This window comes from Schistocerca nitens, chromosome 5 (assembly GCF_023898315.1).
Source record: "Schistocerca nitens isolate TAMUIC-IGC-003100 chromosome 5, iqSchNite1.1, whole genome shotgun sequence".
Lineage (NCBI taxonomy): Eukaryota > Metazoa > Arthropoda > Insecta > Orthoptera > Acrididae > Schistocerca > Schistocerca nitens.
The window spans coordinates 207264836-207288143 of record NC_064618.1 but is presented as its reverse complement, the minus strand read 5'-3'; the positions used below and the strand labels follow the sequence as shown (position 1 = coordinate 207288143).

The 23308-nt window shown below is 40.5% G+C and overlaps 1 protein-coding gene across 1 annotated transcript in view; it reads left to right on the top strand.

The window, feature by feature from the left end:
* Window positions 1-23308, top strand: part of LOC126259230 (general transcription factor IIE subunit 2) — a 72278-nt gene that overhangs the window by 26319 nt on the left and 22651 nt on the right. The window contains exons 2-4 of the mRNA XM_049955846.1: window positions 10238-10348; window positions 13534-13696; window positions 13993-14193. Coding sequence (XP_049811803.1) covers window positions 10238-10348; window positions 13534-13696; window positions 13993-14193 — 475 coding nt within the window. The remainder of the gene's footprint in view (window positions 1-10237; window positions 10349-13533; window positions 13697-13992; window positions 14194-23308) is intronic.

The following is a 23308-nucleotide window of genomic DNA, read 5'->3' as shown; positions in this document are numbered from 1 at the left end:
GGTTTGATGCAGCTCTCCATGCTACTCTATCCTGTGCAAGCTTCTTCATATCCCAGTACCTACTGCAACCTACATCCTTCTGAATCTGCTTAGTGTATTGATCTCTTGGTCTCCCTCTACGATTTTTACCCTCCACGCTGCCCTCCAATGCTAAATTTGTGATCCCTTGATGCCTCAAAACATGTATTACCAACCGATCCCTTCTTCTAGTCAAGTTGTGCCACAAACTTCTCTTCTCCCCAATCCTATTCAATACCTCCTCATTAGTTACGTGATCTACCCACCTTATCTTCAGCATTCTTCTGTAGCACCACATTTCGAAAGCTTCTATTCTCTTCTTGTCCAAACTGGTTATCGTCCATGTTTCACTTCCATACATGGCTACACTCCATACAAATACTTTCAGAAACGAGTTCCTGACACTTAAATCTATACTTGATGTTAACAAATTTCTCTTCTTCAGAAACGATTTCCTTGCCATTGCCAGTCTACATTTTATATCCTCTCTACTTCGACCATCATCAGTTATTTTATTCCCTAAATAGCAAAACTCCTTTACTACTTTAAGTGTCTCATTTCCTAATCTAATCCCCTCAGCATCACCCGATTTAATCTGACTACATTCCATTATCCTCGTTTTGCTTTTGTTGATGTTCATCTTATATCCTCCTTTCAAGACACTGTCCATTCCGTTCAACTGCTCTTCCAAGTCCTTTGCTGTCTCTGACAGAATTACAATGTCATCGGCGAACCTCAAAGTTTTTACTTCTTTTCCATGAATTTTAATACCTACTCCGAATTTTTCTTTTGTTTCCTTTACTGCTTGCTCAATATACAGATTGAATAACATCGAGGAGAGGCTACAACCCTGTCTCACTCCTTTCCCAACCACTGCTTCCCTTTCATGCCCCTCGACTCTTATAACTGCCATCTGGTTTCTGTACAAATTGTAAATAACCTTTCGCTCCCTGTATTTTACCCCTGCCACCTTCAGAATTTGAAAGAGAGTATTCCGGTTAACGTTGTCAAAAGCTTTCTCTAAGTCTACAAATGCTAGAAACGTAGGTTTGCCTTTTCTTAATCTTTCTTCTAAGATAAGTCGTAAGGTTAGTATTGCCTCACGTGTTCCAACATTTCTACGAAATCCAAACTGATCTTCCCCGAGGTCCGCTTCTACCAGTTTTTCCATTCGTCTGTAAAGAATTCGCGTTAGTATTTTGCAGCTGTCATTTATGGTGAGCAAAACATCTAGAGCAAGATTTCACCAAGTTCACAGTCTGTTTACAAGTTGACATGACTGTCCACGTGGCTGTGTACTCGTTTCCTGTTGTGGCTGAATGGGGAGGTCGCGAGCAAGGGGCGATTTGACCTGACATATCAGGGCCTGGTCAAACATATCAGCTGCTAAGGCACCCGAACCATATTGCTCTAAGATTTGCAACATGTGAGGAAGTGAAGGATCAGAGTACTTTAGGATCTGTTCCCATATTCTGCTATCGGGGACATTGAATGTTATAGCATCTTGAAGCATGAGGTCACTGTAAAAGTTGCCACAACTACACCTAAATTTACATTTCCTAGTGATGCTCGTTAATTCTGTATACCACTGATGGTACATCCGTACTGGCTTTTTTGGCAAGTGAAAAACTGGTATCTGGCTGCAGCTACTTGAACTTGCTGATCATAGTACTTAGTTAATGCAGAAATTACTTCATCATAACTGAGTTTGTCAGGAGACATAGTTGGGAACAGTTTATGTATTAACCTGAACACTGGGGACCCCACAATCAAAAGAAAGTATTGTAACTTCACAGTACATTGAACTGGTCAGTGAGCTTGGAACAGTGTCAGGTATTCGTGCCACTACCCTTCCGTGTCATTAAATTGCTGGTCTGCGGCACTTTTTGTGTGTGTCAGTTGGTCTGTTGTGCGGCCGCCATTGCTTGTGCTGCCAGAAGTTGTACCGTCGTCAGCAAGGCAGCAGTTTGTTGGTTCTGAAAAGTTTGTGTTAGATCCATTACATTGGCCTTCTGCGGCTGAGGCGCAGGGGCAGGATAGCCATGGTTTACATATGGTTTACATAGCAAAAAACAAGCAAGCAAAGCATCTTAAAAGAGAAATTTGATTAGTTCTGCGGCTCCATTCCTGGAGTACATGCAAGAACATAACAACAAATTAGCAATATATGAATACGTGCACCCCTGCACTCTGAAACACAAGAGAAGCAAGTAAACTCTTCGTCACTCCAATTTTCTCATCACACAGTTGTATTCTCTTTAGCTGCTCTCATTGTCTCTGTAGAGATGTACCATGGAAAACAAGGAGAGGATGTTGGTTGGTGGCCAGTATCCTCGTCCTGTAACACAAACTGCATGCAATTAATAACTGGATTCTTTATTCATAAACAAATAGCTGCTTAGCTTTAAGTTTCCATGTGCTGTGGTACAAGCTATCTCCTGTATAGTCCACGTAACCTTAATGCCGTTGAAGTAGAAGTCCGCTTTGTTCACTATAAGGTTACTATGTGCTGCCTGTCTCTGTGTTAGAGGCTAAGTCTGTGGCTCCGTTTCAATGACATGCTAAAACTCCACTGCATACAGACTCAAACTAACTGGGGCAACAGGGTTGAAGTAACTGGCTAAAACTGGCCCTTTGGTCCTCAGCAGCGATCCTAAATACTGGCAGCTGAGAGGGTGTTGGTGGCATGTTTCCAACGATTCTTGTCGTTGGCCTCTGTTGATTCTCTTGTAACCTCTATGCCATGTGGTGTGCTGGTGCCTGTGTACACCAGCACAAGACTTATGGTTATATGGAATGTAGTGAAACAAAAGACTGGACAACCAGCCAAAGAACAGGATGACATCACCACTGAATTAAATGGAAGGGCTGTAAATTATGAGTCACAGGTAGCAAATGTGTTTGATAATTATTTCTTAAATATGGTAGAAAATACGGAGACCAACAGTTCAATAGAAAAATCACAGAAGTATGTTAAAAAAGCAACTCATAAAATTCAGTCATATGAGTGTATCACTGACTTCTCCCCCTGGAATTAAGAAAATTAAATATTCTCCCAAAAATAAAAGCTCATCTGGATTTGATGGTGTTTCCAACAGAGTACTAAAGATTTGAATCATATAATAAGCTCTGTCTTATCTAAACTTTTTAATAAATAAGTAACTCAAGGCATTTATCCACAGAGATTGAAACTACTGCAACCTACATCCTTCAGAATCTGCTTACTGGATTCATCTCGTGGTCTCCCATGGTGTCTCAAAATGTGTCCTACCAAACGATCCTTTCTGCTAGTCAGTTTGCGCCACATATTTCTTTTCTCCCCAGTTCTGTTCAGTACCTCCTCATTAAATATGTGATCTACCCATCTGATCTTCTGCATTCTTCTGTAGTACCACCTTTCAAAAGCTTCTGTAGCACCACCTTTCAAAAGCTTCTATTCTATACTAGTCTGTTTACCATCCATGTTTAACTTCCATACACGGCTACAATGCATAGAAATATTTTCAGAAAAGGCTTCCTAACACCTAAATTGATTTCAGTGTTAATAAATTACTTTTCTGCTGAAATATTTTTCTTGCCATTGCTGGTCTACAATTTATATCCTCTCTATTTTGACCATCATCAGTTATTTTGCTGCCCAAAAAACAAATGTCTTCTACTACTTTAAATATCTTGTTTCCTAATCTAATGCTCCCAGCATCACTGAATTTAATTCGACTGCATTCCATTATCCTTGTTTCGCTTCCGTTTATGTATATCTTTTATTTCATCTTCTTAACGTTTAATTCCCACTCCAAATTTTTCTTTGGTCTTGGGATAGGCTACAGCCCTGTTTCTCTTCCTTCTCAGTTGAGGCTTCCATTTCATGCACATAACCACTATCTCTGGCTGCTGCAGGCAGAATGTAACTCTCATAGTGAATGAAAGTGTAATCTGGAGTTGAGTGGAGTGGAGGGGAGGGGGGGGAGGAGATTCCAGGGTATGGGCGAGGAGGGAGAAGAGAACTATCTGACAGCGTATGCAGGTACTAGATGACAGCAGAGCAAGGCTGCCAGGCCCAGTATCGGGAGGCTGTTGGTGAGGGAGGGGTTGGAGGTGTGTGTGTGTGTGTGGGGGGGGGGGGATAGGGAGCAGAAAAGGAGAAGAATAGAGAAGGGGAAAAGATCAGTGAGTGTGCTGGTAGAGAGCAGTGCACAATAAGGGTGAGGGGACATGAAATGGGATGAGATGATAGGACAGAGGGGGTGGAACCTGTTGGGTGGGCTGTGTGAGTACAGCCTGCAATAATTTTGGGAGCAGAGAATGTGTTGTAATTAAAACTCCCATCTTTGCAGCCCAGAAAAGCTGGTGGTGCAGGGGAGGATCCAGATGGCCTAAGTTGTGAAGCAGCCATTGAAATCACACACATTATATTCATCTGCATGTTATGCCATAAGGTGGTCCACTTGGCTTTCGGTCACAGTCTGTCGGTGGCCATTCACCCTGGTGGACATTAATTAGTAGTAATACCAGTATAAAAATCTATACAGTGATTGCAGCAGAGTTGGTACATGACATGGCTGCTTTCACAGGTAGTGAATGGATGGGATAAACCTGTGACTGGACTGGAATAGGAAGTGCTGGGTGGGTGAATTGGACAGGTCTTACACTCACGTTTCCAGGTAGATGTGATTCCTGTTGCAAGAGGTGGGGTTGGGAGTGGCATAGGGATAGACTAGGATGTGGAGGTTGGAACACTGTTTTAGGGGGTTGGGGAGGATCTTAGGTAGGACATCCCTTGTATCAAGGCATGATGATAGATGATTGAAGCTGTGATGAACTATGTGGTCCAGTTCTTTCAGTCTTGGGTGGTACTGGGTAACAATGGGAGTGCTCCTTTGTAACTTGCTCTTGGGGGGTTGGTGGAAAGATTAGTGGTGTGTGGGGATATTGCACAGGAAGTCTATTTGAGGAAAAGGGCTGGGCGATAGTGCCTGTCTGTGAAGTTTTTTGTGAGACCCTCAGCATACTGGACAAACCAGTTCTTGTCACTCTTAGAAACACCATCTCTGGGTGGCCAGGCTTTATGGGGGGGGGGGGGCTTTGTAGTGTGAAAGGGGTGGCAACTGTCATAATGCAGGTACTGTTTGTGGCTGGTAGGTTTAATGTGGACGGTGGTGTGGATGGAGCCATCAGAGAGAGGTGGTCAATGTCCAGGAAGATGACACACTGGGCTGAGGAGGTTAAGTGAATGGGAGGACCAAGTTAAGTGAATGGGAGAGAAAGTGTTGATGTTTTTGAAAGAATGAGGATAGGGTACCTTGGACCTGAGTCCAGATCGTGGAGAAGTCATCAATAAACCCGAACCAGATGAGGACTGTGGGGTTGTAGCCTCCAAAACCCCAAATCCGTGGCCTGTTTCAGGTTTAGAGATAATATCTTCTTTATACAGACTCACAGCCAATAAACTCTGTCCTCATTTCTTCACAACCTCAACACCTTCTCTCCCATCTGCTCTATTGATCACCTGTCTCTGATGGCTCCATCCACACATACAGAGAGCACAGCCAGAAATCATATTAAAAGCCAAGAAACAAAGTCGTATGACCAGCTGTGTGATAATTGATCCTCTAATCTTTGAATTAGTATTTTGATAAGGGCTGCAACAGTATATCTCCCATTTATACTGAATGACATGCAGGCATGTCCGAAGGATAGTGGAAGATTCAGGTGCAAGCCCTGCCCAGACCATCCACCGAGCACTTCCCAGTCCAGTCCTGTCACAGGCTTATCCTACCCCATCAGAAGCTGGGCCACCTTGAAACCAGCCATGTCTTGTACTAGCTCTGCTGCAATCATTGCACAGCTTTTTGTATTGGCATGACTCCCAACCAGCTGTCTACCTGGATGAATGACCACCACCAAACCGTGGCCAAGAACCAAGTGGACCACTCGGTGGCACAACATGCAAACTGAACATAACATGCTTGATTACAGTGGCTGCTTCAAAACCCAGGCTATCTTGATCCTCCCCTCCACCACCAGTTTTTCTGAACTGCACCAATGGAAGTTCTCCTTACAATACATTCTCTGCTCCTAATACAGCTCTACAAAATAAATTTTTTTTTTTCGTTGCCAGGGAAGTTTGAACGAAAATGGGATATTGTTATGATACTCATTCCGAGTGTATTTGTACTTTTTCCAAATTGGCTCTGGTTTTTGAGATATAGGTTATTTGTGGAAATGAGAGTTTCATGTGGATAATATCGACTGCAGGGTCCATATATGGTGTAATGTATTTGCTACCTGTTTTTTAATTAGTGATATTGTACTATCTTTATTAAACAATTGTGCTCAGGGAGTGCATCTGTGTGGTTGAGGATTACATCATGCAAACATCACACTGTCAGCATGTGTTCAGTCCTGTTGTGCGGTGCGTGTGTTGAAGATATTGAGGGTTGTGCAGATTTAAATTCGGCGGTACTCGACATTCATTTGTTGGCCGAGGTAATCCCCGCGACAGCCGATAGGTAGCGTTCAGTGTAAACATGAAAAATGGCGATGGTCGAAAGTCACACACATGTGCAGTGCAGCTTCAAGGAGATAGAACCTTTTCATCGTGACGTAGCAAATAAGAGGTGAGTATTCATTTCACACAAAACAATTAATGATGTTTGTTGGATGTGATTGACATCCAAATACAAGAATGTTCTGCATAATATGTAGTATTTGTGCAATTTTGTTTTAGGAGAACATGAGTTCTTCACGCCGTCTTTGCGTGAACCATCCAGATGAGTTCTGCTACATTTGTGGTGAATACGTTCTTCAAAAGAACAGGAAGAATATCACTCCTTTTGTGAAGGAAGCGTATCTGGCATATTTCGGAATTAAACTTGGAGATCAAGACAAGGCGTGGGCACCCCATAAAGTTTGTAAATGCTGTGTGGAGTGCTTACGGCAGTGGACAAAACGAAAAAGGAAAAGCTTAAACTTCGGAGTGCCTATGGTATGGCGAGAGCAGAAGAACCATACAGATGATTGCTATTTTTGCATTGTTAATGTGAAAGGTTTTAAAAGGTTCAAAAAACGAAAGTGGGAATATCCCGATTTGGAGTCAGCAAGAAGACCGGTGGTGCACAGCAACGATGTTCCTGTACCAACCTTCACAACATTACCCACGCTAACATCATCAGATGACGATGTGCACGGCGAGGAATGTACAAGTAGTGGTTCGGAATACGAAGGACGTGAGACACAACCCCAGCAGTTCGACCAGAAGGAGCTCAGTGACTTGATACGAGAACTCAATCTTTCAAAGCAAGCATCAGAACTCTTAGCATCCAGTCTTAAGGAAAAGAACTGTCTTCATCCAAGTGTTAAACAACAGCTTACCGGACGAGAGAAGAAAACCTTCTTTCATACTTCAACCAAGAAGAGGTTATAGTGTATTGCAGCAATATACCTGGACTTTTACTTGAATTGGGGCTGCTGGAATATAGACCAGAGGACTGGCGTCTCTTCATAGACAGTTCCACTAGAAGTTTAAAATGTGTTCTCCTACACAATGGCAATCGTTATGCATCTATTCCAATTGCCCACTCAACAAAACTTTGTGAAGCATATGCTAACATCAAGATGGTTCTGCAGAAAATTCAGTATATGCAGCACCAGTGGTTGATTTGTGTTGATTTGAAAATGGTGAACTTCTTGCTTGGACAACAAAGTGGATACACAAAGCACCCATGTTTTATCTGCATGTGGGATTGTAGGGCAAAGCACGAACATTGGAAGCAGAAAACATGGCCTCCAAGGGAACATATGGCTGTTGGTGAAGCAAACATCATTAATGAACCTCTGGTTAGTAGGGACAAGATTGTTCTTCCACCATTACATATTAAGTTAGGACTAATGAAGCAATTCACCAAAGCTTTAGACAGAAATGGTAATTGCTTCACATACATCTGCAATACGTTCCCTGGACTCAGTAGTGAAAAACTTAAGGCAGGAATATTTGATGGTCCTCAAATTCGCAGGCTCATCAACGATACCAATTTTACAAGTGTCATGACTGTCACTGAAGCATCAGCCTGGAACAGTTTTGTCGCTGTTGTAAAATGTTTTTTGGGCAATCATAAAGCTCCCAATTACGAGGAACTGGTCAAAAACATGCTCACTAACTTTCAAAACTTAGGAGCTAACATGAGCATAAAATTGCACTTCCTTCACAGCCACTTGGATCGATTTCCTCGTAATCTAGGTGATTTCAGTGAGGAACAAGGAGAGCGGTTCCATCAAGATATGAAAGGAATAGAGGAAAGATATAAAGGAAGATGGGACAGGCATATGATGGCAGATTATTGCTGGAATCTGCAACGTGACTGTTCTGAAGAGACCTATAAAAGGAAAGCGTGCAGGAAGCGGTTCGTCATGGACGGAAAATGATATACTTGTAGAGAAACTTTTCAATTATGTTTTATACGTGGACAAATGCCTATCAGGTTTTCATAGAAGCTATTTATAAAGATTATTTTCTTTTTTCATTTTAGTTTGTAGCGCTCGAGTTCAGTATTAGCAATTTTTTCAAATTTTTTGAATAAATCATGCATTATCTCAAAAACTAGAGCCAAACTGCATAAATGGTTGCTATATTCGTCCTCAGCACCACTAACCCATCCTAAAGCCACTCAAATATCCTTGGCAAGAAAATGAGTGTTGACCAGTGTAATATTATCCCGGCCTTAACCTATGTAACCTACTGCCCCACACCATCCACCCATGTCCTTCTATCCCTCCCCCTTCCATGTCTCATTCCAGATTGCTGATTTCATTCAATGTGAGAGTTGTATTCTGTCCAGTGACCGGAAATAACAGTCATGTGTGCATGAGGTGTCCTTGCTTGTGTGAATATCAGTTTCTTTTCTTTTCTGAAGAAGGCCTTGGCCGAAAGCTAAATGTATAACAGACTTTTCATTATATCTGTCTGCAATTCAGCATGTCATCTTTACAGTGAATAGCAGTTGATCCATTTCAAAATATTGTTGATACATATGTTGGTGTGGCTGATTGTTTTCTATGTTTAATTAAGTAATTACATGTTGAATTCTGGTGTTAGCACCATTTTATATGCAGTTATTAATTTCCATACAGTTATCATTATTTGTACAGGTTTCCCCTGATTGAACTTCAAAAAATATTATGCGTAAAGTAGGGGCCTTGTCACTCACAATTCTGGTGTAAAATTACCTGCTGAAAGTATGTCTGAATTTCATATACAGCTATTGGCTTAATGTTTGTTCTTCACATCAATAAACATTTGTGCTGACATTCCACAAATCTTCAGCTGCGCAACCAAGTTAACCATTATAGATGTGTACTATGACAGTCAGCAACTTCTTGTTGGCCTCACTCATCTCTTTGGTGCAGCCTCTCAGCTCCTTCATCAGGCTCATTGACAGCTCTGCCTCCAGCAGCCTGTGGGAGTCTCTGTCTCTGACATGCCAGCCAGTCACATCTGGTATATACGTAATATCAAAGTGTGATGGCTATGAAAGCCTGTGTGTAAATGTAAGATGTCAGAAGTGGTGTAAAGATGGAGATGACTGGGTTATCTCACGTGGTTTGTGCAGCCATGAATAGTTCTGTGTTCTGAACCTGCTGACAGATTATATTGTTGAGCCAACAAAGATTTTTTTTTATAAACGGGATATATATCTTAGGCAATTTTTTTTTGTAAATCTTGTATATGGTCAATGAATAATTTGTTTAGAGATTCAGATTTACCCTTTCTACACCATCTACATTGACTTGAAGAATGGATCTGTGGTTTTCCACTGATTAACTGTGAAAAGTGGTTTTGCTTAAACTTTGCACTCGCTTTCATGCCATTCAGCATGAATGGATAATGTACTGTTGCAGCAGGTATCAGAATAGTAATCCAAAGATTTGAGGTTCAGTTGTCACATGGCTGGGTGTAGGACTTTGTTTCATGGCCCTTAATATGATTTCTGGCTGTGCTCCATGTATATGAAAAGTTTTAAGCAGCATTAATGTGCACAGATTCCATATTGATACATAGCTTTCTCAGTAGCTGGTGCACAGGCTAGCTGAAGATGACAGTATACCATCTCACCATCATTATCCCTAAGTAATGTTATCAGTTTACATACCATCCTACCACATATGATTTACAGTCTTGTGTTGTGTGCAATAGTAATATCAAGAAGATTAATTTCTTTTTCAGGGTTGAGAAGAAAAAGAAAGATGAAAATTCTTCAGCACCCAGAGATGACTCTAAAAAGAAAGCAAAAGTACCATCTAATGTCTCAGCAGCACCAAAGCTGGATGTTGTCAAGTAAGTGTTTTTTACTTTTGGATATTATGAGACAGGTTTTTTCTTTAGATATTCTGAGGAGTATCATATAAATGGAATTATCTGTGTTAATATTGTTCTTATCACAAAGTACTGAATTTGTAAGATGGTAGACTGTTTCAGTTGATGCACAGAGACTTTTGTTTTTATACTATTTAAACAACATTCTTTATTTCTTCCATGTTATTAGTTGATTGTAGAAAAAAATTTGTTTCAAACTTAGGAGCTGGAAGAAGGTAGACAGTTCCTGCTAGGTTAGGTGGGAAATCAGTAGGAACTACAGACCTCATTTGGCCTGACAATATCAATAGATTTTAGAGTGTGTAGATACACAGAGCATATAACCGTATCATTGTTATGTAGAGTAGTGGATAAAGAGAAACAACAAATTGGAAGAATTAATAAAAATTATAAAGCAGCTTATTTCTTCAAACATGTGGGAAATCTTAAAAATTCCTCATTAGGAACAGGTTCTGCACTTTGGAGGTGTCATACAGAATCAAAAGCCCCCATTTTCACCAGTATTTTACAAAAAGTATGTGATAAGTTCAAGACATTCTTGTGGGTCCCTGTGTGTTTTGCCTTATACATATGTCAGTTAGTTGGCATAGAAATCCGACTTCAACAATCAAAATGCTTCATAATACATTAAAGGAAATTGTTATAGATTCTCCATATTATGTGCTAACTTTGACCGTAAACTAGAAAATACTATACAGGTTCTATCTTATGTCACTTCTTTCTGAAAAGATGTATATGTAATTGGATAGGCTTTTAATTAAAGCATCAGGTAACTCATTAGGATAAAAACAAAGATCACTAACAGGGAGAAGCAGATACTTTTTTGCAGTATTAAGCTTTCCAGTTAATCATTTGTCATACCGAAATATTTAGCTTCAGATGTATATATATATGAAATCACTAAATAAATTTCTGGGCAGTAGTTTTGTATTTAGGACATTTAATAATACCTCCTTCCGAGATTAGCTTCCTTTGATGATATATTCCCATATGTAGATTTATTACAGGGTAATTGATGTCCATTTTTCATCAGCTTGTTTAGGAACTGCCAAATTCTGTTAGTCAGTGGTATATTCTTCTTTCACAGGTTTGGAAGCTAACTTGGATATGCTTTTGTACTGAATGTGTCCCTTCACATTTTCATTTCACTGCCACATTGGACGCAGTTGACCTAGGGGTGCTTAGGAGTGTGGAAATCTCATGTACAGATGTATGACACAAATGACACCCAATCACCTGACCACATTTGAAGTCCATGAGTTCCTTGGAATGCCCCAGTCTGCTCTCTTCCGATGTCTAATGACTACTGAGGTTGCTGATATGGAATACCTTCTGTTGTGATCATTGCAGTGACGTATGTGGGCATCTAGCACTGTGGCAAGATGTTTTGTCAGTGCATATGTCAGTGACCTAACAAACAATTGACTTCAGTGGTACACCCCCCTTGTGTGTCTTTTGTAGACCATGTAGACTGGGTGGCACTGGTGCCTGTGTTTCAGATGCTTGATGATCTTGTGTGGTTACCCAGAGAAGTCCAGGAGTGGTTATGTCAGTAGATGTTGGATCCCTGTTAATATTCTTGACTTGCTACTGATTCCTTCATTTACAGACCACATTATACTTCAACTAGAACTGAATTATTTAGGCAGACAACATTTGAAGAATTGCATGGCCTTACACCCAAGACATTTTTATAATGTTACAGAACATACAGACCCTTTCTGCACAATATTTCAATAAATTGCCTAGTAGTCTCATGAAACAATTTTTCCTGTAAGTTGTTTCTTTTTTACATCCTAATTCGCTACCTGCAGACCATTCTGAATGCCATCTTCCTCCACAGGTAAAATGTGCTGACACCCTTTCTAGAAATGAAACAGATTTATCTGTATTGTGCCCTTTCTGCCTATTACTTTTCTTCAACACGCCTAAAGTTACTATTACACAGTTATGAATCATGGCACATTTGATTACTGCTTTCCCACTGGTCTTGTAATCAGACTGTCTTCTCAGTCATTGTTACCAACTATTTGCTTTGCTCCTTCATGCAATGCTTCTGTAATGTAATAATGCCTGTTACTTCTCACTGTGAGGCTTCTTAATGTAGACTGTTTTAGAAATATGAACTACTTGTACTACTTCCGTACCAAAGGCTAAGGAAAAGAAATTGTCTGGAAACTACAGGCATTTTGTTCCTATTTAGAGTTTTGTTCCAACTTTAGGGTGACTTTCCTTTTGCGAGATATTTGGGATGAAATTGGAGGACATCATGGAAAGCAGTGTGGGTAATCTATCATCTTTCGGATGTTGATCCGAATTGTGTATGCTTTTGATTCTCTTCCCCAGAAATGTACTTTGGAGTCATCACTGGTTAGTTAGTTCAATGTTTTTTGTTAGTTTGGTATGAAGACCACGTACTCTTGAGTATTTTTAAAATTTAGAACACTGGATAACGTTGCATGCTTTTTTTGAAAAAAAAGTATGAGTGAGAGAAAAAGCTGCTCATTTCTTTACTTGCAATATTCCATTAATAGTTTCTGACTGAGAATTTGAACTGGACATCTGCCGTATGGGAGAAATTCTCCTTAGCATTCTCCAAATTTCTGTTCTTAGAGTGAGTTTTTAAACCTGTTGTAAATAATGTGGAAGAAAATTTTGTAACTTTAGCATGAAAGTGTTGTTCCTTTATAACTATTTGTATTGGCTTCTTTTTTTAACTATTGAATGGATTATTCCTGACATCTAGCACTCCAGAATTTTCTCCATGACCCACATTTGAATGAAATGGTGGTGGAGATTCATAATTGCATATTTTCTTAAATATTATGTTAACACTCTTTATCCTTCTTTTTTTTTTTTTTCAAATGTGACTGTGTGTAACTCTGTTGTCTAGGTTGTTTCTAATTCTAATTGTATGGACAGCTGTCATTTATGTTAGAAATAGTGGTCATATGAACCTTACCTCAGTTTATACATTATATAGATACAGAAATGTGTCTAGCTTTTGACATCAATTGTCAAACACATAAAGCTGGTTTTCATATGAGATGTATGTCCACTGTATTTCATATAGTAAGATTTTGAAACCAGTAATCATTAATAGCAGTGCTGTGATAGTTCTCATACTTTCTGCATTACTCCAACAGTTATAAAACCATGACTGGAAGTTCTCAGTACAAATTTGGCGTACTGGCAAAAATTGTCAGGCACATGAAATCCAGACATCAGGAAGGTGATGATCACCCATTAACTCTTGATGAAATTTTAGATGAGACAAACCAGCTAGATGTTGGGTCAAAAGTGAAACAGGTCAGTCTAATATTCTCAGCCTTCATTTTCTTGTTAAATTGATTATAATATGATTGTTGCAAATACATAGCTTTAAATTGAAATTGTTGTGGAGTTAGTGTGATTGTCACTTTTTTTTTTTTTTTTTTTTAAGTGTACTCACAACAAGTTAACAGTGGTAACTGACTCTAAACGACCACTGTTTTACCATATAGTAAAGTAGCTTCTGTTCATTGCACTGACATCTACATAATGATTTTTTCCCCCTTGTGTGTTTTTTTTTTGGTTTTCTTAATTAAATTTTTGTTCAGTTATAGTGGTTGCTCTCGGAGGCTCTTATTAGCAATCCGAAAATTGAAGTCACAGAGGAGGGGAAGTTTATTTTTAAGCCACCATATAAAATTAAAGACAAGAAAAGTTTATTAAGGCTGCTGAGAAATAATGATCTCAAAGGTCTTGGAGGAATTTTACTGGAAGATGTACAAGAGTCCCTACCACACTGTGACAAAGCTTTAAAGGTATGTTCTATAATACAGTAATCTTTCTTGGATGCAAACAAGAGTATAATATTGTGCTTCTGTTGTAAATCACGTAGTAACTATATATTCAAGTATATTACAAAAACGAGTCAGATAGTGACTTGTTTGCTATATTTTCTTTACTACCAGCCATGTTTAGCAATGTTGTCAGTCTTTTTTCTTATAGTTCCACGTAAAACAGAATACATCCTATTTACAATTCAGGGTTGTCAACAAGTGCCTGAGGAATAAATGAAATTATTTTATTTACAAGTTCTTCCACCAAGGCAAGTGACAGAACACAAAGGAAATTTCATTGGCATAGAGTAATACACAAAAAATAGAAATAGATCACACTTGTGTTTTGGTGTAATGCAAACAGTGGCACCAGTTGGACACTATAGCTGGTTGCTCAAAGTTTGAAGTTTACAGACAGGCCAAAACTCTGCAGAAAGTAAAGTATGATGAGAAAGGCAGTCAAAAAAGAGAAAATGATTGGCATTTCATCACCTTCTAGAGATAAGTTGTAGATATTTGTCAATGCTATGAGTACTACTTAAGCCGTCGTCTCATGAACGTGGAGCTTGTGATATCACAGTGTGGAACTCCAGGTTCCACTACATTGTGGAGCATGGAATGAAGAATCTGGCATGTCAGATTTTTGCCACATGGAGAGAAACCTGGTTAGTAAGATGTGGCATCAGTTTTACGTTACAGGCAGAATTTAGGAGACACAATGTTGTATGGAGCTATATTACGTATTAGGTGATTTTTAAAATTGTATATATAAACTATCACAGCACTGGCACACTGAGGATCTCTTGAAAATGTGCCATTTTAGGTATGATTAGTTGTATTAAAATGACAGTGTCGTCCTAACTGCCGTCTGCTTCACGTCTGCTGTGCAGCGAGCTACCTTAATTTAAGTATTAACTGTATTTTTCTTACTTATCACTTCTTCTTCCGTGTGTTTTTGCTTTTAGGAAGCTTTAATTGTCGAGTGCTATTAATAGTGTTCCATAGATTTTGTGTTTGTTTTGAATATAGTCGGAGAGAGTCCCTTTAGTCAACCATAGTGCCAGTAGTGCTAGTGTTTGTTTTCAATACAGTCTAGAGACAGGTAGTGCTATTTTCATTGTTTTCTACGAGAAGTGTCTAGCAACCACAGTTTAGTCAACTATCAGCCGCCTTTAGTGAATTAGCAGTCTAGTTAAAAGTTGATTAACTCTCTACAGTAAATTGATTTCTTAGGATGGATAGGATGTGTGACTGCTGTGTACAGATGCAGGAGGAGCTGGCCACTGTTCGTGAACAGCCGAACGTGTTGATGGCCGCAGTCAGCCGTCTTCAGGCTGCTGCCTCAGAGTGTAGCGGCAGTTGGGAGTCTGGTGCGTCGCATGGTACACCCCAGGTGTTACAGGCTTCACCCACTGTCCCTGCTGTCGAGACATCTTCGCGGGTACCGGGCGCGGTTGGGCCACCCTCTACCCAAGGGGAGTGGCGGGTCCAGCAGCGTTCGCGGCGCACGAGGCGGAGGGTAAATGTGGAGGCTGGCCGTGTGGCATCGCCCGCTTTGCCTGTGAGTGGACATGTGGCTGCTCCTTCAGCAAGGTCCGAGCAGGCACACGGGGGGAGGGGTTTATTAGTTATTGGGAGCTCCAACATTAGGCGGGTGATGGAGCCCCTTAGGGAAATAGCGGAAAGGTCGGGGAATAAGGCCAGTGTTCACTCTGTCTGCTTGCCGGGGGGTCTCATCCGAGATGTGGAGGAGGCTTTACCGGCGGCGATAGAGAGCATTGGGTGCACCCAACTGCAAATTGTTGCTCATGTCGGCACCTGCCGTCTGGGTTCAGAGGTCATCGTCAGTTCGTACAGGCGGTTGGCGGAATTGGTGAAGGCGGAAAGCCTCGCTCGCGGGGTGGAATCAGAGCGAACTATTTGTAGTATCGTTCCCAGAACCGATCGCGGTCCTCTGGTTTGGAGCCGAGTGGAAGGCTTAAACCAGAGAGGCTCAGATGATTCTGCGGAGATCTGGGGTGCAAATTTCTCAACCTCCACTATCGGGTGGAGAAATGTAGGGTCCCCCTGAATAGGCAGGCATGCACTACACGCCAGACGCGGCTACAAGGGTAGTGGAGTACGTGTGGAGTGCACATGGGGGTTTTTTAGGTTAGAGAATTCCCTCCCTAGGCCCGACAAGACGCCTCCTGAGACGCGGCAAGGTAGGAGTAGGCAAAATGCAACAGGGAATAACAATATTAATGTGCTAATAGTAAACTGCAGGAGCGTCTATAGAAAGGTCCCAGAACTGCTCTCATTAATAAACGGTCACAACGCCCATATAGTACTAGGGACAGAAAGTTGGCTGAAACCAGACGTAAACAGTAATGAAATCCTAAACTCAGATTGGAATGTATACTGCAGAGACAGGCTGGACAGTGAAGGGGGAGGCGTGTTTATAGTGATAAGAAGTGCAATAGTATCGAAGGAAATTGACGGAGATCCGAAATGTGAAATGATTTGGGTGAAGGTCACGGTTGAAGCAGGCTCAGACATGGTAATTGGATGTCTCTATAGGCCCCCTGGCTCAGCAGCTGTTGTGGCACAGCACCTGAAGGAAAATTTGGAAAATATTTCGAGTAGATTTCCCCCACCATGTTATAGTTCTGGGTGGAGATTTTAATTTGCCGGATATAGACTGGGAGACTGAAACGTTCATAATGGATGGCAGGGACAAAGAATCCAGTGAAATTTTTTTAAGTGCTTTATCTGAAAACTACCTTGAGCAGTTAAACAGAGAACCGACTCGTGGCGATAACATATTAGACCTTCTGGTGACAAACAGACCCGAACTATTTGAAACATTTAATGCAGAACAGGGAATCAGCGATCATAAAGCGGTTACAGCATCGATGAGTTCAGCCGTAAATAGAAATATTAAAAAAGGTAGGAAGATTTTTCTGTGTAGCAAAAGTGACAAAAAGCAGATTACAGAGTACCTGACGGCTCAACACAGAAGTTTTGTCTCAAGTACAGATAGTGTTGAGGATCAGTGGACAAAGTTCAAAACCATCGTACAATATGCATTAGACGAGTATGTGTCAAGCAAGATCATAAGAGATGGAAAAGAGCCACCGTGGTACAACAACCGAGTTAGAAAACTGCTGCGGAAGTAAAGGGAACTTCACAGCAAACATAAACATAGCCAAAGCCTTGCGGACAAACAAAAATTACGCGAAGCGAAATGTAGTGGGAGGAGGGCTATGTGAGAGGCATTCAATGAATTCGAAAGTAAAGTTCTATGTACTGACTTGGGCAGAAAATCCTAAGAAATTTTGGTCTTATGTCAAAGCGGTAGGTGGATCAAAACAAAATGTTCAGACACACTGTGACCAAAATGGTACTGAAACAGAGGATGACAGACTAAAGGCCGAAATACTAAATGTCTTTTTCCAAAGCTGTTTCACAGAGGAAGACTGCACTGTAGTTCCTTCTCTAGATTGTCGCACAGATGACAAAATGGTAGATATCGAAATAGACGACATAGGGATAGAGAAACAATTAAAATCGCTCAAAAGAGGAAAGGCCGCTGGACCTGATGGGATACCAGTTCGATTTTAGACAGAGTACGCGAAGGAACTTGCCCCCCTTCTTGCAGCGGTGTACCGTAGGTCTCTAGAAGAGCATAGCGTTCCAAAGGCTTGGAAAAGGGCACAGGTCATCTTCGTTTTCAAGAAGGGATGTCGAACAGATGTGCAGAACTATAGACCTATATCTCTAACGTCGATCAGTTGTAGAATTTTGGAACACGTATTATGTTTGAGTATAATGACTTTTCTGGAGACTAGAAATCTACTCTGTAGGAATCAGCATGGGTTTCGAAAAAGACGGTCGTGTGAAACCCAGCTCGCGCTATTCGTTCACGAGACTCAGAGGGCCATAGACACGGGTTCACAGGTAGATGCCGTGTTTCTTGACTTCCGCAAGGCGTTCGATACAGTTCCCCACAGTCGTTTAGTGACCAAAGTAAGAGCATATGGAGTATCAGACCAATTGTGTGATTGGATTGAGGTGTTCCTAGATAACAGAACGCAACATGTCATTCTCAATGGAGAGAAGTAAGAGTGATTTCAGGTGTGCCGCAGAGGAGTGTCATAGGACCATTGCTATTCACAATATACATAAATGACCTGGTGGATGACATCGGAAGTTCTCTGAGGCTTTTTGCAGATGATGCTGTGGTGTATCGAGAGATTGCAACAATGGAAAATTGTACTGAAATGCAGGAGGGTCTGCAGCGAATTGACACATGGTGCAGGGAATGGCAATTAAATCTCAATGTAGACAAGTGTAACGTGCTGCGAATACATAGAAAGATAGATCCCTTATCATTTAGCTACAAAATAGCAGGTCAGCAACTGGAAGCAGTTAATTCCATAAATTATCTGGGATTACGCATTAGGAGTGATTTAAAATGGAATGATCATATAAAGTTGATCGTCGGTAAAGCAGATGCCACACTGAGATTCATTGGAAGAATCCTAAGGAAATGCAATCTGAAAACAAAGGAAGTAGGTTACAGTATGCCTGTTCGCCCACTGCTTGAATACTGCTCAGCCCTACCAGATAGGGTTGATAGAAGAGATAGAGAAGATCCAACGGAGAGCAGTGCGCTTCGTTACAGGATCATTTAGTAATCGCGAAAGCGTTACGGAGATGATAGATAAACTCCAGTGGAAGACTCTGCAGGAGAGAGGCTGAGTAGCTCGGTATGGGCTTTTGTTAAAGTTTCGAGAACATACCTTCACCGAAGAGTCAAGCAGTATATTGCTCCCTCGTACGTATATCTCGCGAAGAGACCATGAGGATAAAATCATAGAGATTAGAGCCCACACAGAAGCATACCGACAATCCTTCTTTCCACGAACAATACGAGACTGGAATAGAAGGGAGAACTGATAGAGGTACTCAGGGTACCCTCCGCCACACACTGTCAGGTGGCTTGCGGAGTATGGATGTAGATGTAGATGTACTTAGTAACAAAATAATCTGTCTTGAAGGCAAAAAGAGATGCTGTTTTATTAATGGTGCCTGGTTTTGATCTATACAGATCATCTTCAGGGCATAAAGCATAACACACAGGAGCAGTTGACAACTGTGGCTTTCAGCATATAGTTCAGTTCCACTAAGCGGTTTTGCAGATCACTGAAGGAGTTGCCTCATGGCCTGAAGATCATCTGTATATACTGAAACCCATCATTAGCAATAAAACATCTCTTTTTGTGATCAAGACTGATTATTTTGTTACTATTGAATTTAGATCACAGATTCTTTTACGCTCGTTATAAAAAAATCGGGAAACTATATACTGCTAATTAAAGCCTTTCTGCATTTGATGTTGTTAATGTTATAACTTGTGTGCTATGAAAGTATACCATTTCAGTGACATGGCACAATGATGATCCACAAAAGTGTGTTGGTTTTGGTAGAGTTTGTCTTAGTTAAATATCAACTTATAAGATTTGTACATTCAATCTGTGTACAGTGTCTGTCATATAACTAAAGTACAGGTGCCATGTTGAAGTTGTAGCATAGTTGATCATGTTGTGAAATCTGAAGGGAAATGTGGCATACTTGTGTCTAGCTACATCGTATTATTTTCACCTTTTATTATTTAAAAGATTTTGGTTCTTATTAATTTAATAGAAGATTGCCTGCAGTAGTTGATGTTATTTATTATAAATAATGCATTTACTGCAATTATTGTTGAATAGGCCGACAACAGGAATGTTTCCCCAGTGGCCAGAAATCTTAACATGACTACCAGTCTGTTTCAGAAAGTTAACACAAGCATCACAGGAAGGTTTGCTAAATATGCAACACTGCGTAAAATATATATACCTATCTCTTGGCTTTATGAAGAGCCTCATATTTGTAACTTGCCAGTAAATATCTTTTTCAATGAAAGTGAGCAGCTTCAAAAAATGTCCTCCTCTATTTGACTGAAATTACAAAACGAATCCTGATCTTGAGACCCATGAGATGAAATATGTTACTTCTGAGTGGTGACAGTGAATAAAGCTTTGAAAATATTGATATTATGCATGTGCTAACTGATGGCACACACTATACCTTAAATATATTCAATTTAGAACTGAAAATGAGATGATAATTCAATTGAGATAACAAGTAACTTATACTAGTATGTATCTCATATAATTGTACGGCATTATGTGATGTTCCTCAACCAGCAATTTGCTATCCAAGCCATCAGTGAGTTCAAAATTTATTTCGCTACTGCTATTCTATGACAATCACTGAAAAAATTAATGCAGCTATTTTATGCATGTCCATTTTCGGAAGAAAATAGTGTGATTTGCATGCCAGATGCAGTTGAGAACTGCCACTGGAGAGCACTGCAATTGCAAATCACAGTGAGGAACATGTTCTGTTAGATGTAGTGTGTATTTCAGAGTGTCCAGCAACCATGGCAGACGCCACATCTTGTGTACTTAATGGTGAGAAACAATTCCCTTGTGTATTGTATCGAGGCTTAACACCTGCAGTGTCAGCAAGCAACACCCCAGATCACGTAAGAAACAGATTGACCGTTCTTACGGCGGAACAGGCAACCGTAAAAATAGTTTTCCCGTAGGTCAACAGATGTCGCAGGTGGCGCTACAATGCTAACTGACCTGTCCATGTCGCGGAATTGGCAACGCTGTATCTTCGATGACGTGAATGACGCTGATTTGCGTTCGGCTAGAGTGCTGCGCGCGCAATGCATTCGTCACGCTGCTGACTGTAGCTCATGATCGGCTGTGGTTTTTCCCGAGTTTTCAATCTAAGAATGTAGATTAGCTCCTGTATTCTACAAACCAAGTTTATTTCTCACAATCATATGCGAAATGAAATAAATGAAAAGTAACACACAAACATTTCTCGCGAGTTACTGTTTAAATGCAGACTGTATTGCAGTCGCATAGGTTTTACACTCGCCTTCCATGCCTTCTATTTGCTCTTTGCTATACAGCTCTTCTGATACGGATTATGGTGGTAAAAAAGATCTCCATGTGCAGGTTAACACTATAAAGTTTTCAAAATCCGCACTCGGTTATGATGCGAATTAAGGCTGGACATATTTCAGTGACAGTTACTTCAAATTTAAATTCTTTTACTTTGCATGTAACTTATCGTAAATGGTATAAGAGTGGCACAAAACGATGAATTTTTGATTGTTGTTGAAAGGGGGCTGCAAACGCGGTAATATACAAGTGAAAGCGTGTTTTTCGAGCATATTTTGGCAGTGTCAGCTTTGAAGAGCCACACACGGCAAACCATAATTATGTTAAAAATTTACTTTGTACAGTTTAAAGATAACCCGCAAATATTCGCAACAGACGTATGCTTTTATCTGCAACACAGTTATTACTGGGTATATCCGCACTCGCGCAGACCTGTTACTATAAGTAGTGTTGTTTTTGAGTGAAAGCTGTGTGAGGATTATTAGCGCACAGATGAAAAAAAAATTAAAATAGGCAGCGTCTATAGTTTGCATGTTATGCTCGTTCTCTTCTATTCTCCTCCCTTCATTCCAGTATAAACGCTTGTTCACAAGTATAAACGAATGGCAGTGAATATCGGCGAATTATCTATGAATACTCGTTTGCAGCAGTGTAAACGAGGTTTTACACTCGTTCACTTCATTCGCTCTAGTATATACCATGATTTAGAGGGACCGATGACCTAGCAGTTAGATGACGGCTATTATTCATTTATTTCACTGTTGCGATTTCAGCTCTAGAGCCATTTTCAAGTACCAAGGGAAAGGTCTTGTAAGGTAATGCTTCTTAAATTGTTTACCAAATGTTGCCACACTATGCTTTGCATTTTGTTATCCATATCTTATATTGGTTTCAGTTTTCACATTGCACACAAAAATGCCTCTACAGCCCAAATTACGATAGTGAAGTGAATAAACAGTTTTAAAAAGTCCAAATCGCAGCAAAGATTTCATTTAAAAATTGTATGATATGATTCTTGGACAGGAAGGGCTGCCACGTTATATCAGAATATAAGATCAACAAAATTTAGATAGGCTCGAATGCTTAGGGCTCTTTATTAATTCTTACTCGTAACTAATTTATTGATTTACTTGAATTTAAAATCCACTCCCGTAACCTTTCTTTATCTTTGACGGGAAATCTGAACATATTTAGTTCAGGATTTGTCCGTCTACTCCTTTTACAGTCAATATACTTGCATGCCCCTGGCATGACGACTCGATCCAGTACCACCGGTATGTCAGAAACAGCTGTACTTCACAGATGCCAAATGGTGGAAAGCTGCATGCGTTCGGACGATGTTGCCACATATTTCACAGAACGGAGTGCCATCTAGTGGTTGGTGCCACAAGTAAGGGTGTGACGCTGTTGCCGCCTGGTGGCCGTTCCCTGACAAGGGTTGCCTGCTAGACCAAGCGATCGGGCAATCTGTTCTTACGTGATCTGGGGCAACACACATCGGTGCTTCAAAGATGCCTAACACACAGAGGGCAATTTTCTAGAAGAAAGATGGCCATGCTGTGACAGTCCCCCAGGAGGCAACCCAAGCACTGCCAGAGCCTGTGTTGCACGGATTTATTCTCTTCCACAAGATATTTGATTGAAAATAGGCTCGGTTGTATCCTAGTACCGAGTGTTACTTAGTGCAGCATTCGGACCAGATAAGACCAGTTCGCACCGAATGAGTTTCCTAGGCCAGGCACTGATTCCGCAAGTATCCCACCAGTCAGAGGAGAGTGGAGAGTCAACTCCACGATGTCATTGCCATTCACATCTGAATTTGTGACCCTGGACGATACCAGCTATGGATTTAACAGGAGGAGGACTGGCATTAGTGAACTATCTAGGAGGACTGCTACTGGTCAGTTTGACTGTTGATGATTATCTTTCTTTATTTCAGTTTTACTTGTTAAATTAATTCAGTGTTCTCTTTAAATATCACTAGTGTATTATGTATACCATACCAATGCCTTATACTTAAATTTTTCCGTAGACACTATATTTAATTAAATGAAAAACGATTGAAGTAAAGACTACACCACAAACATAAG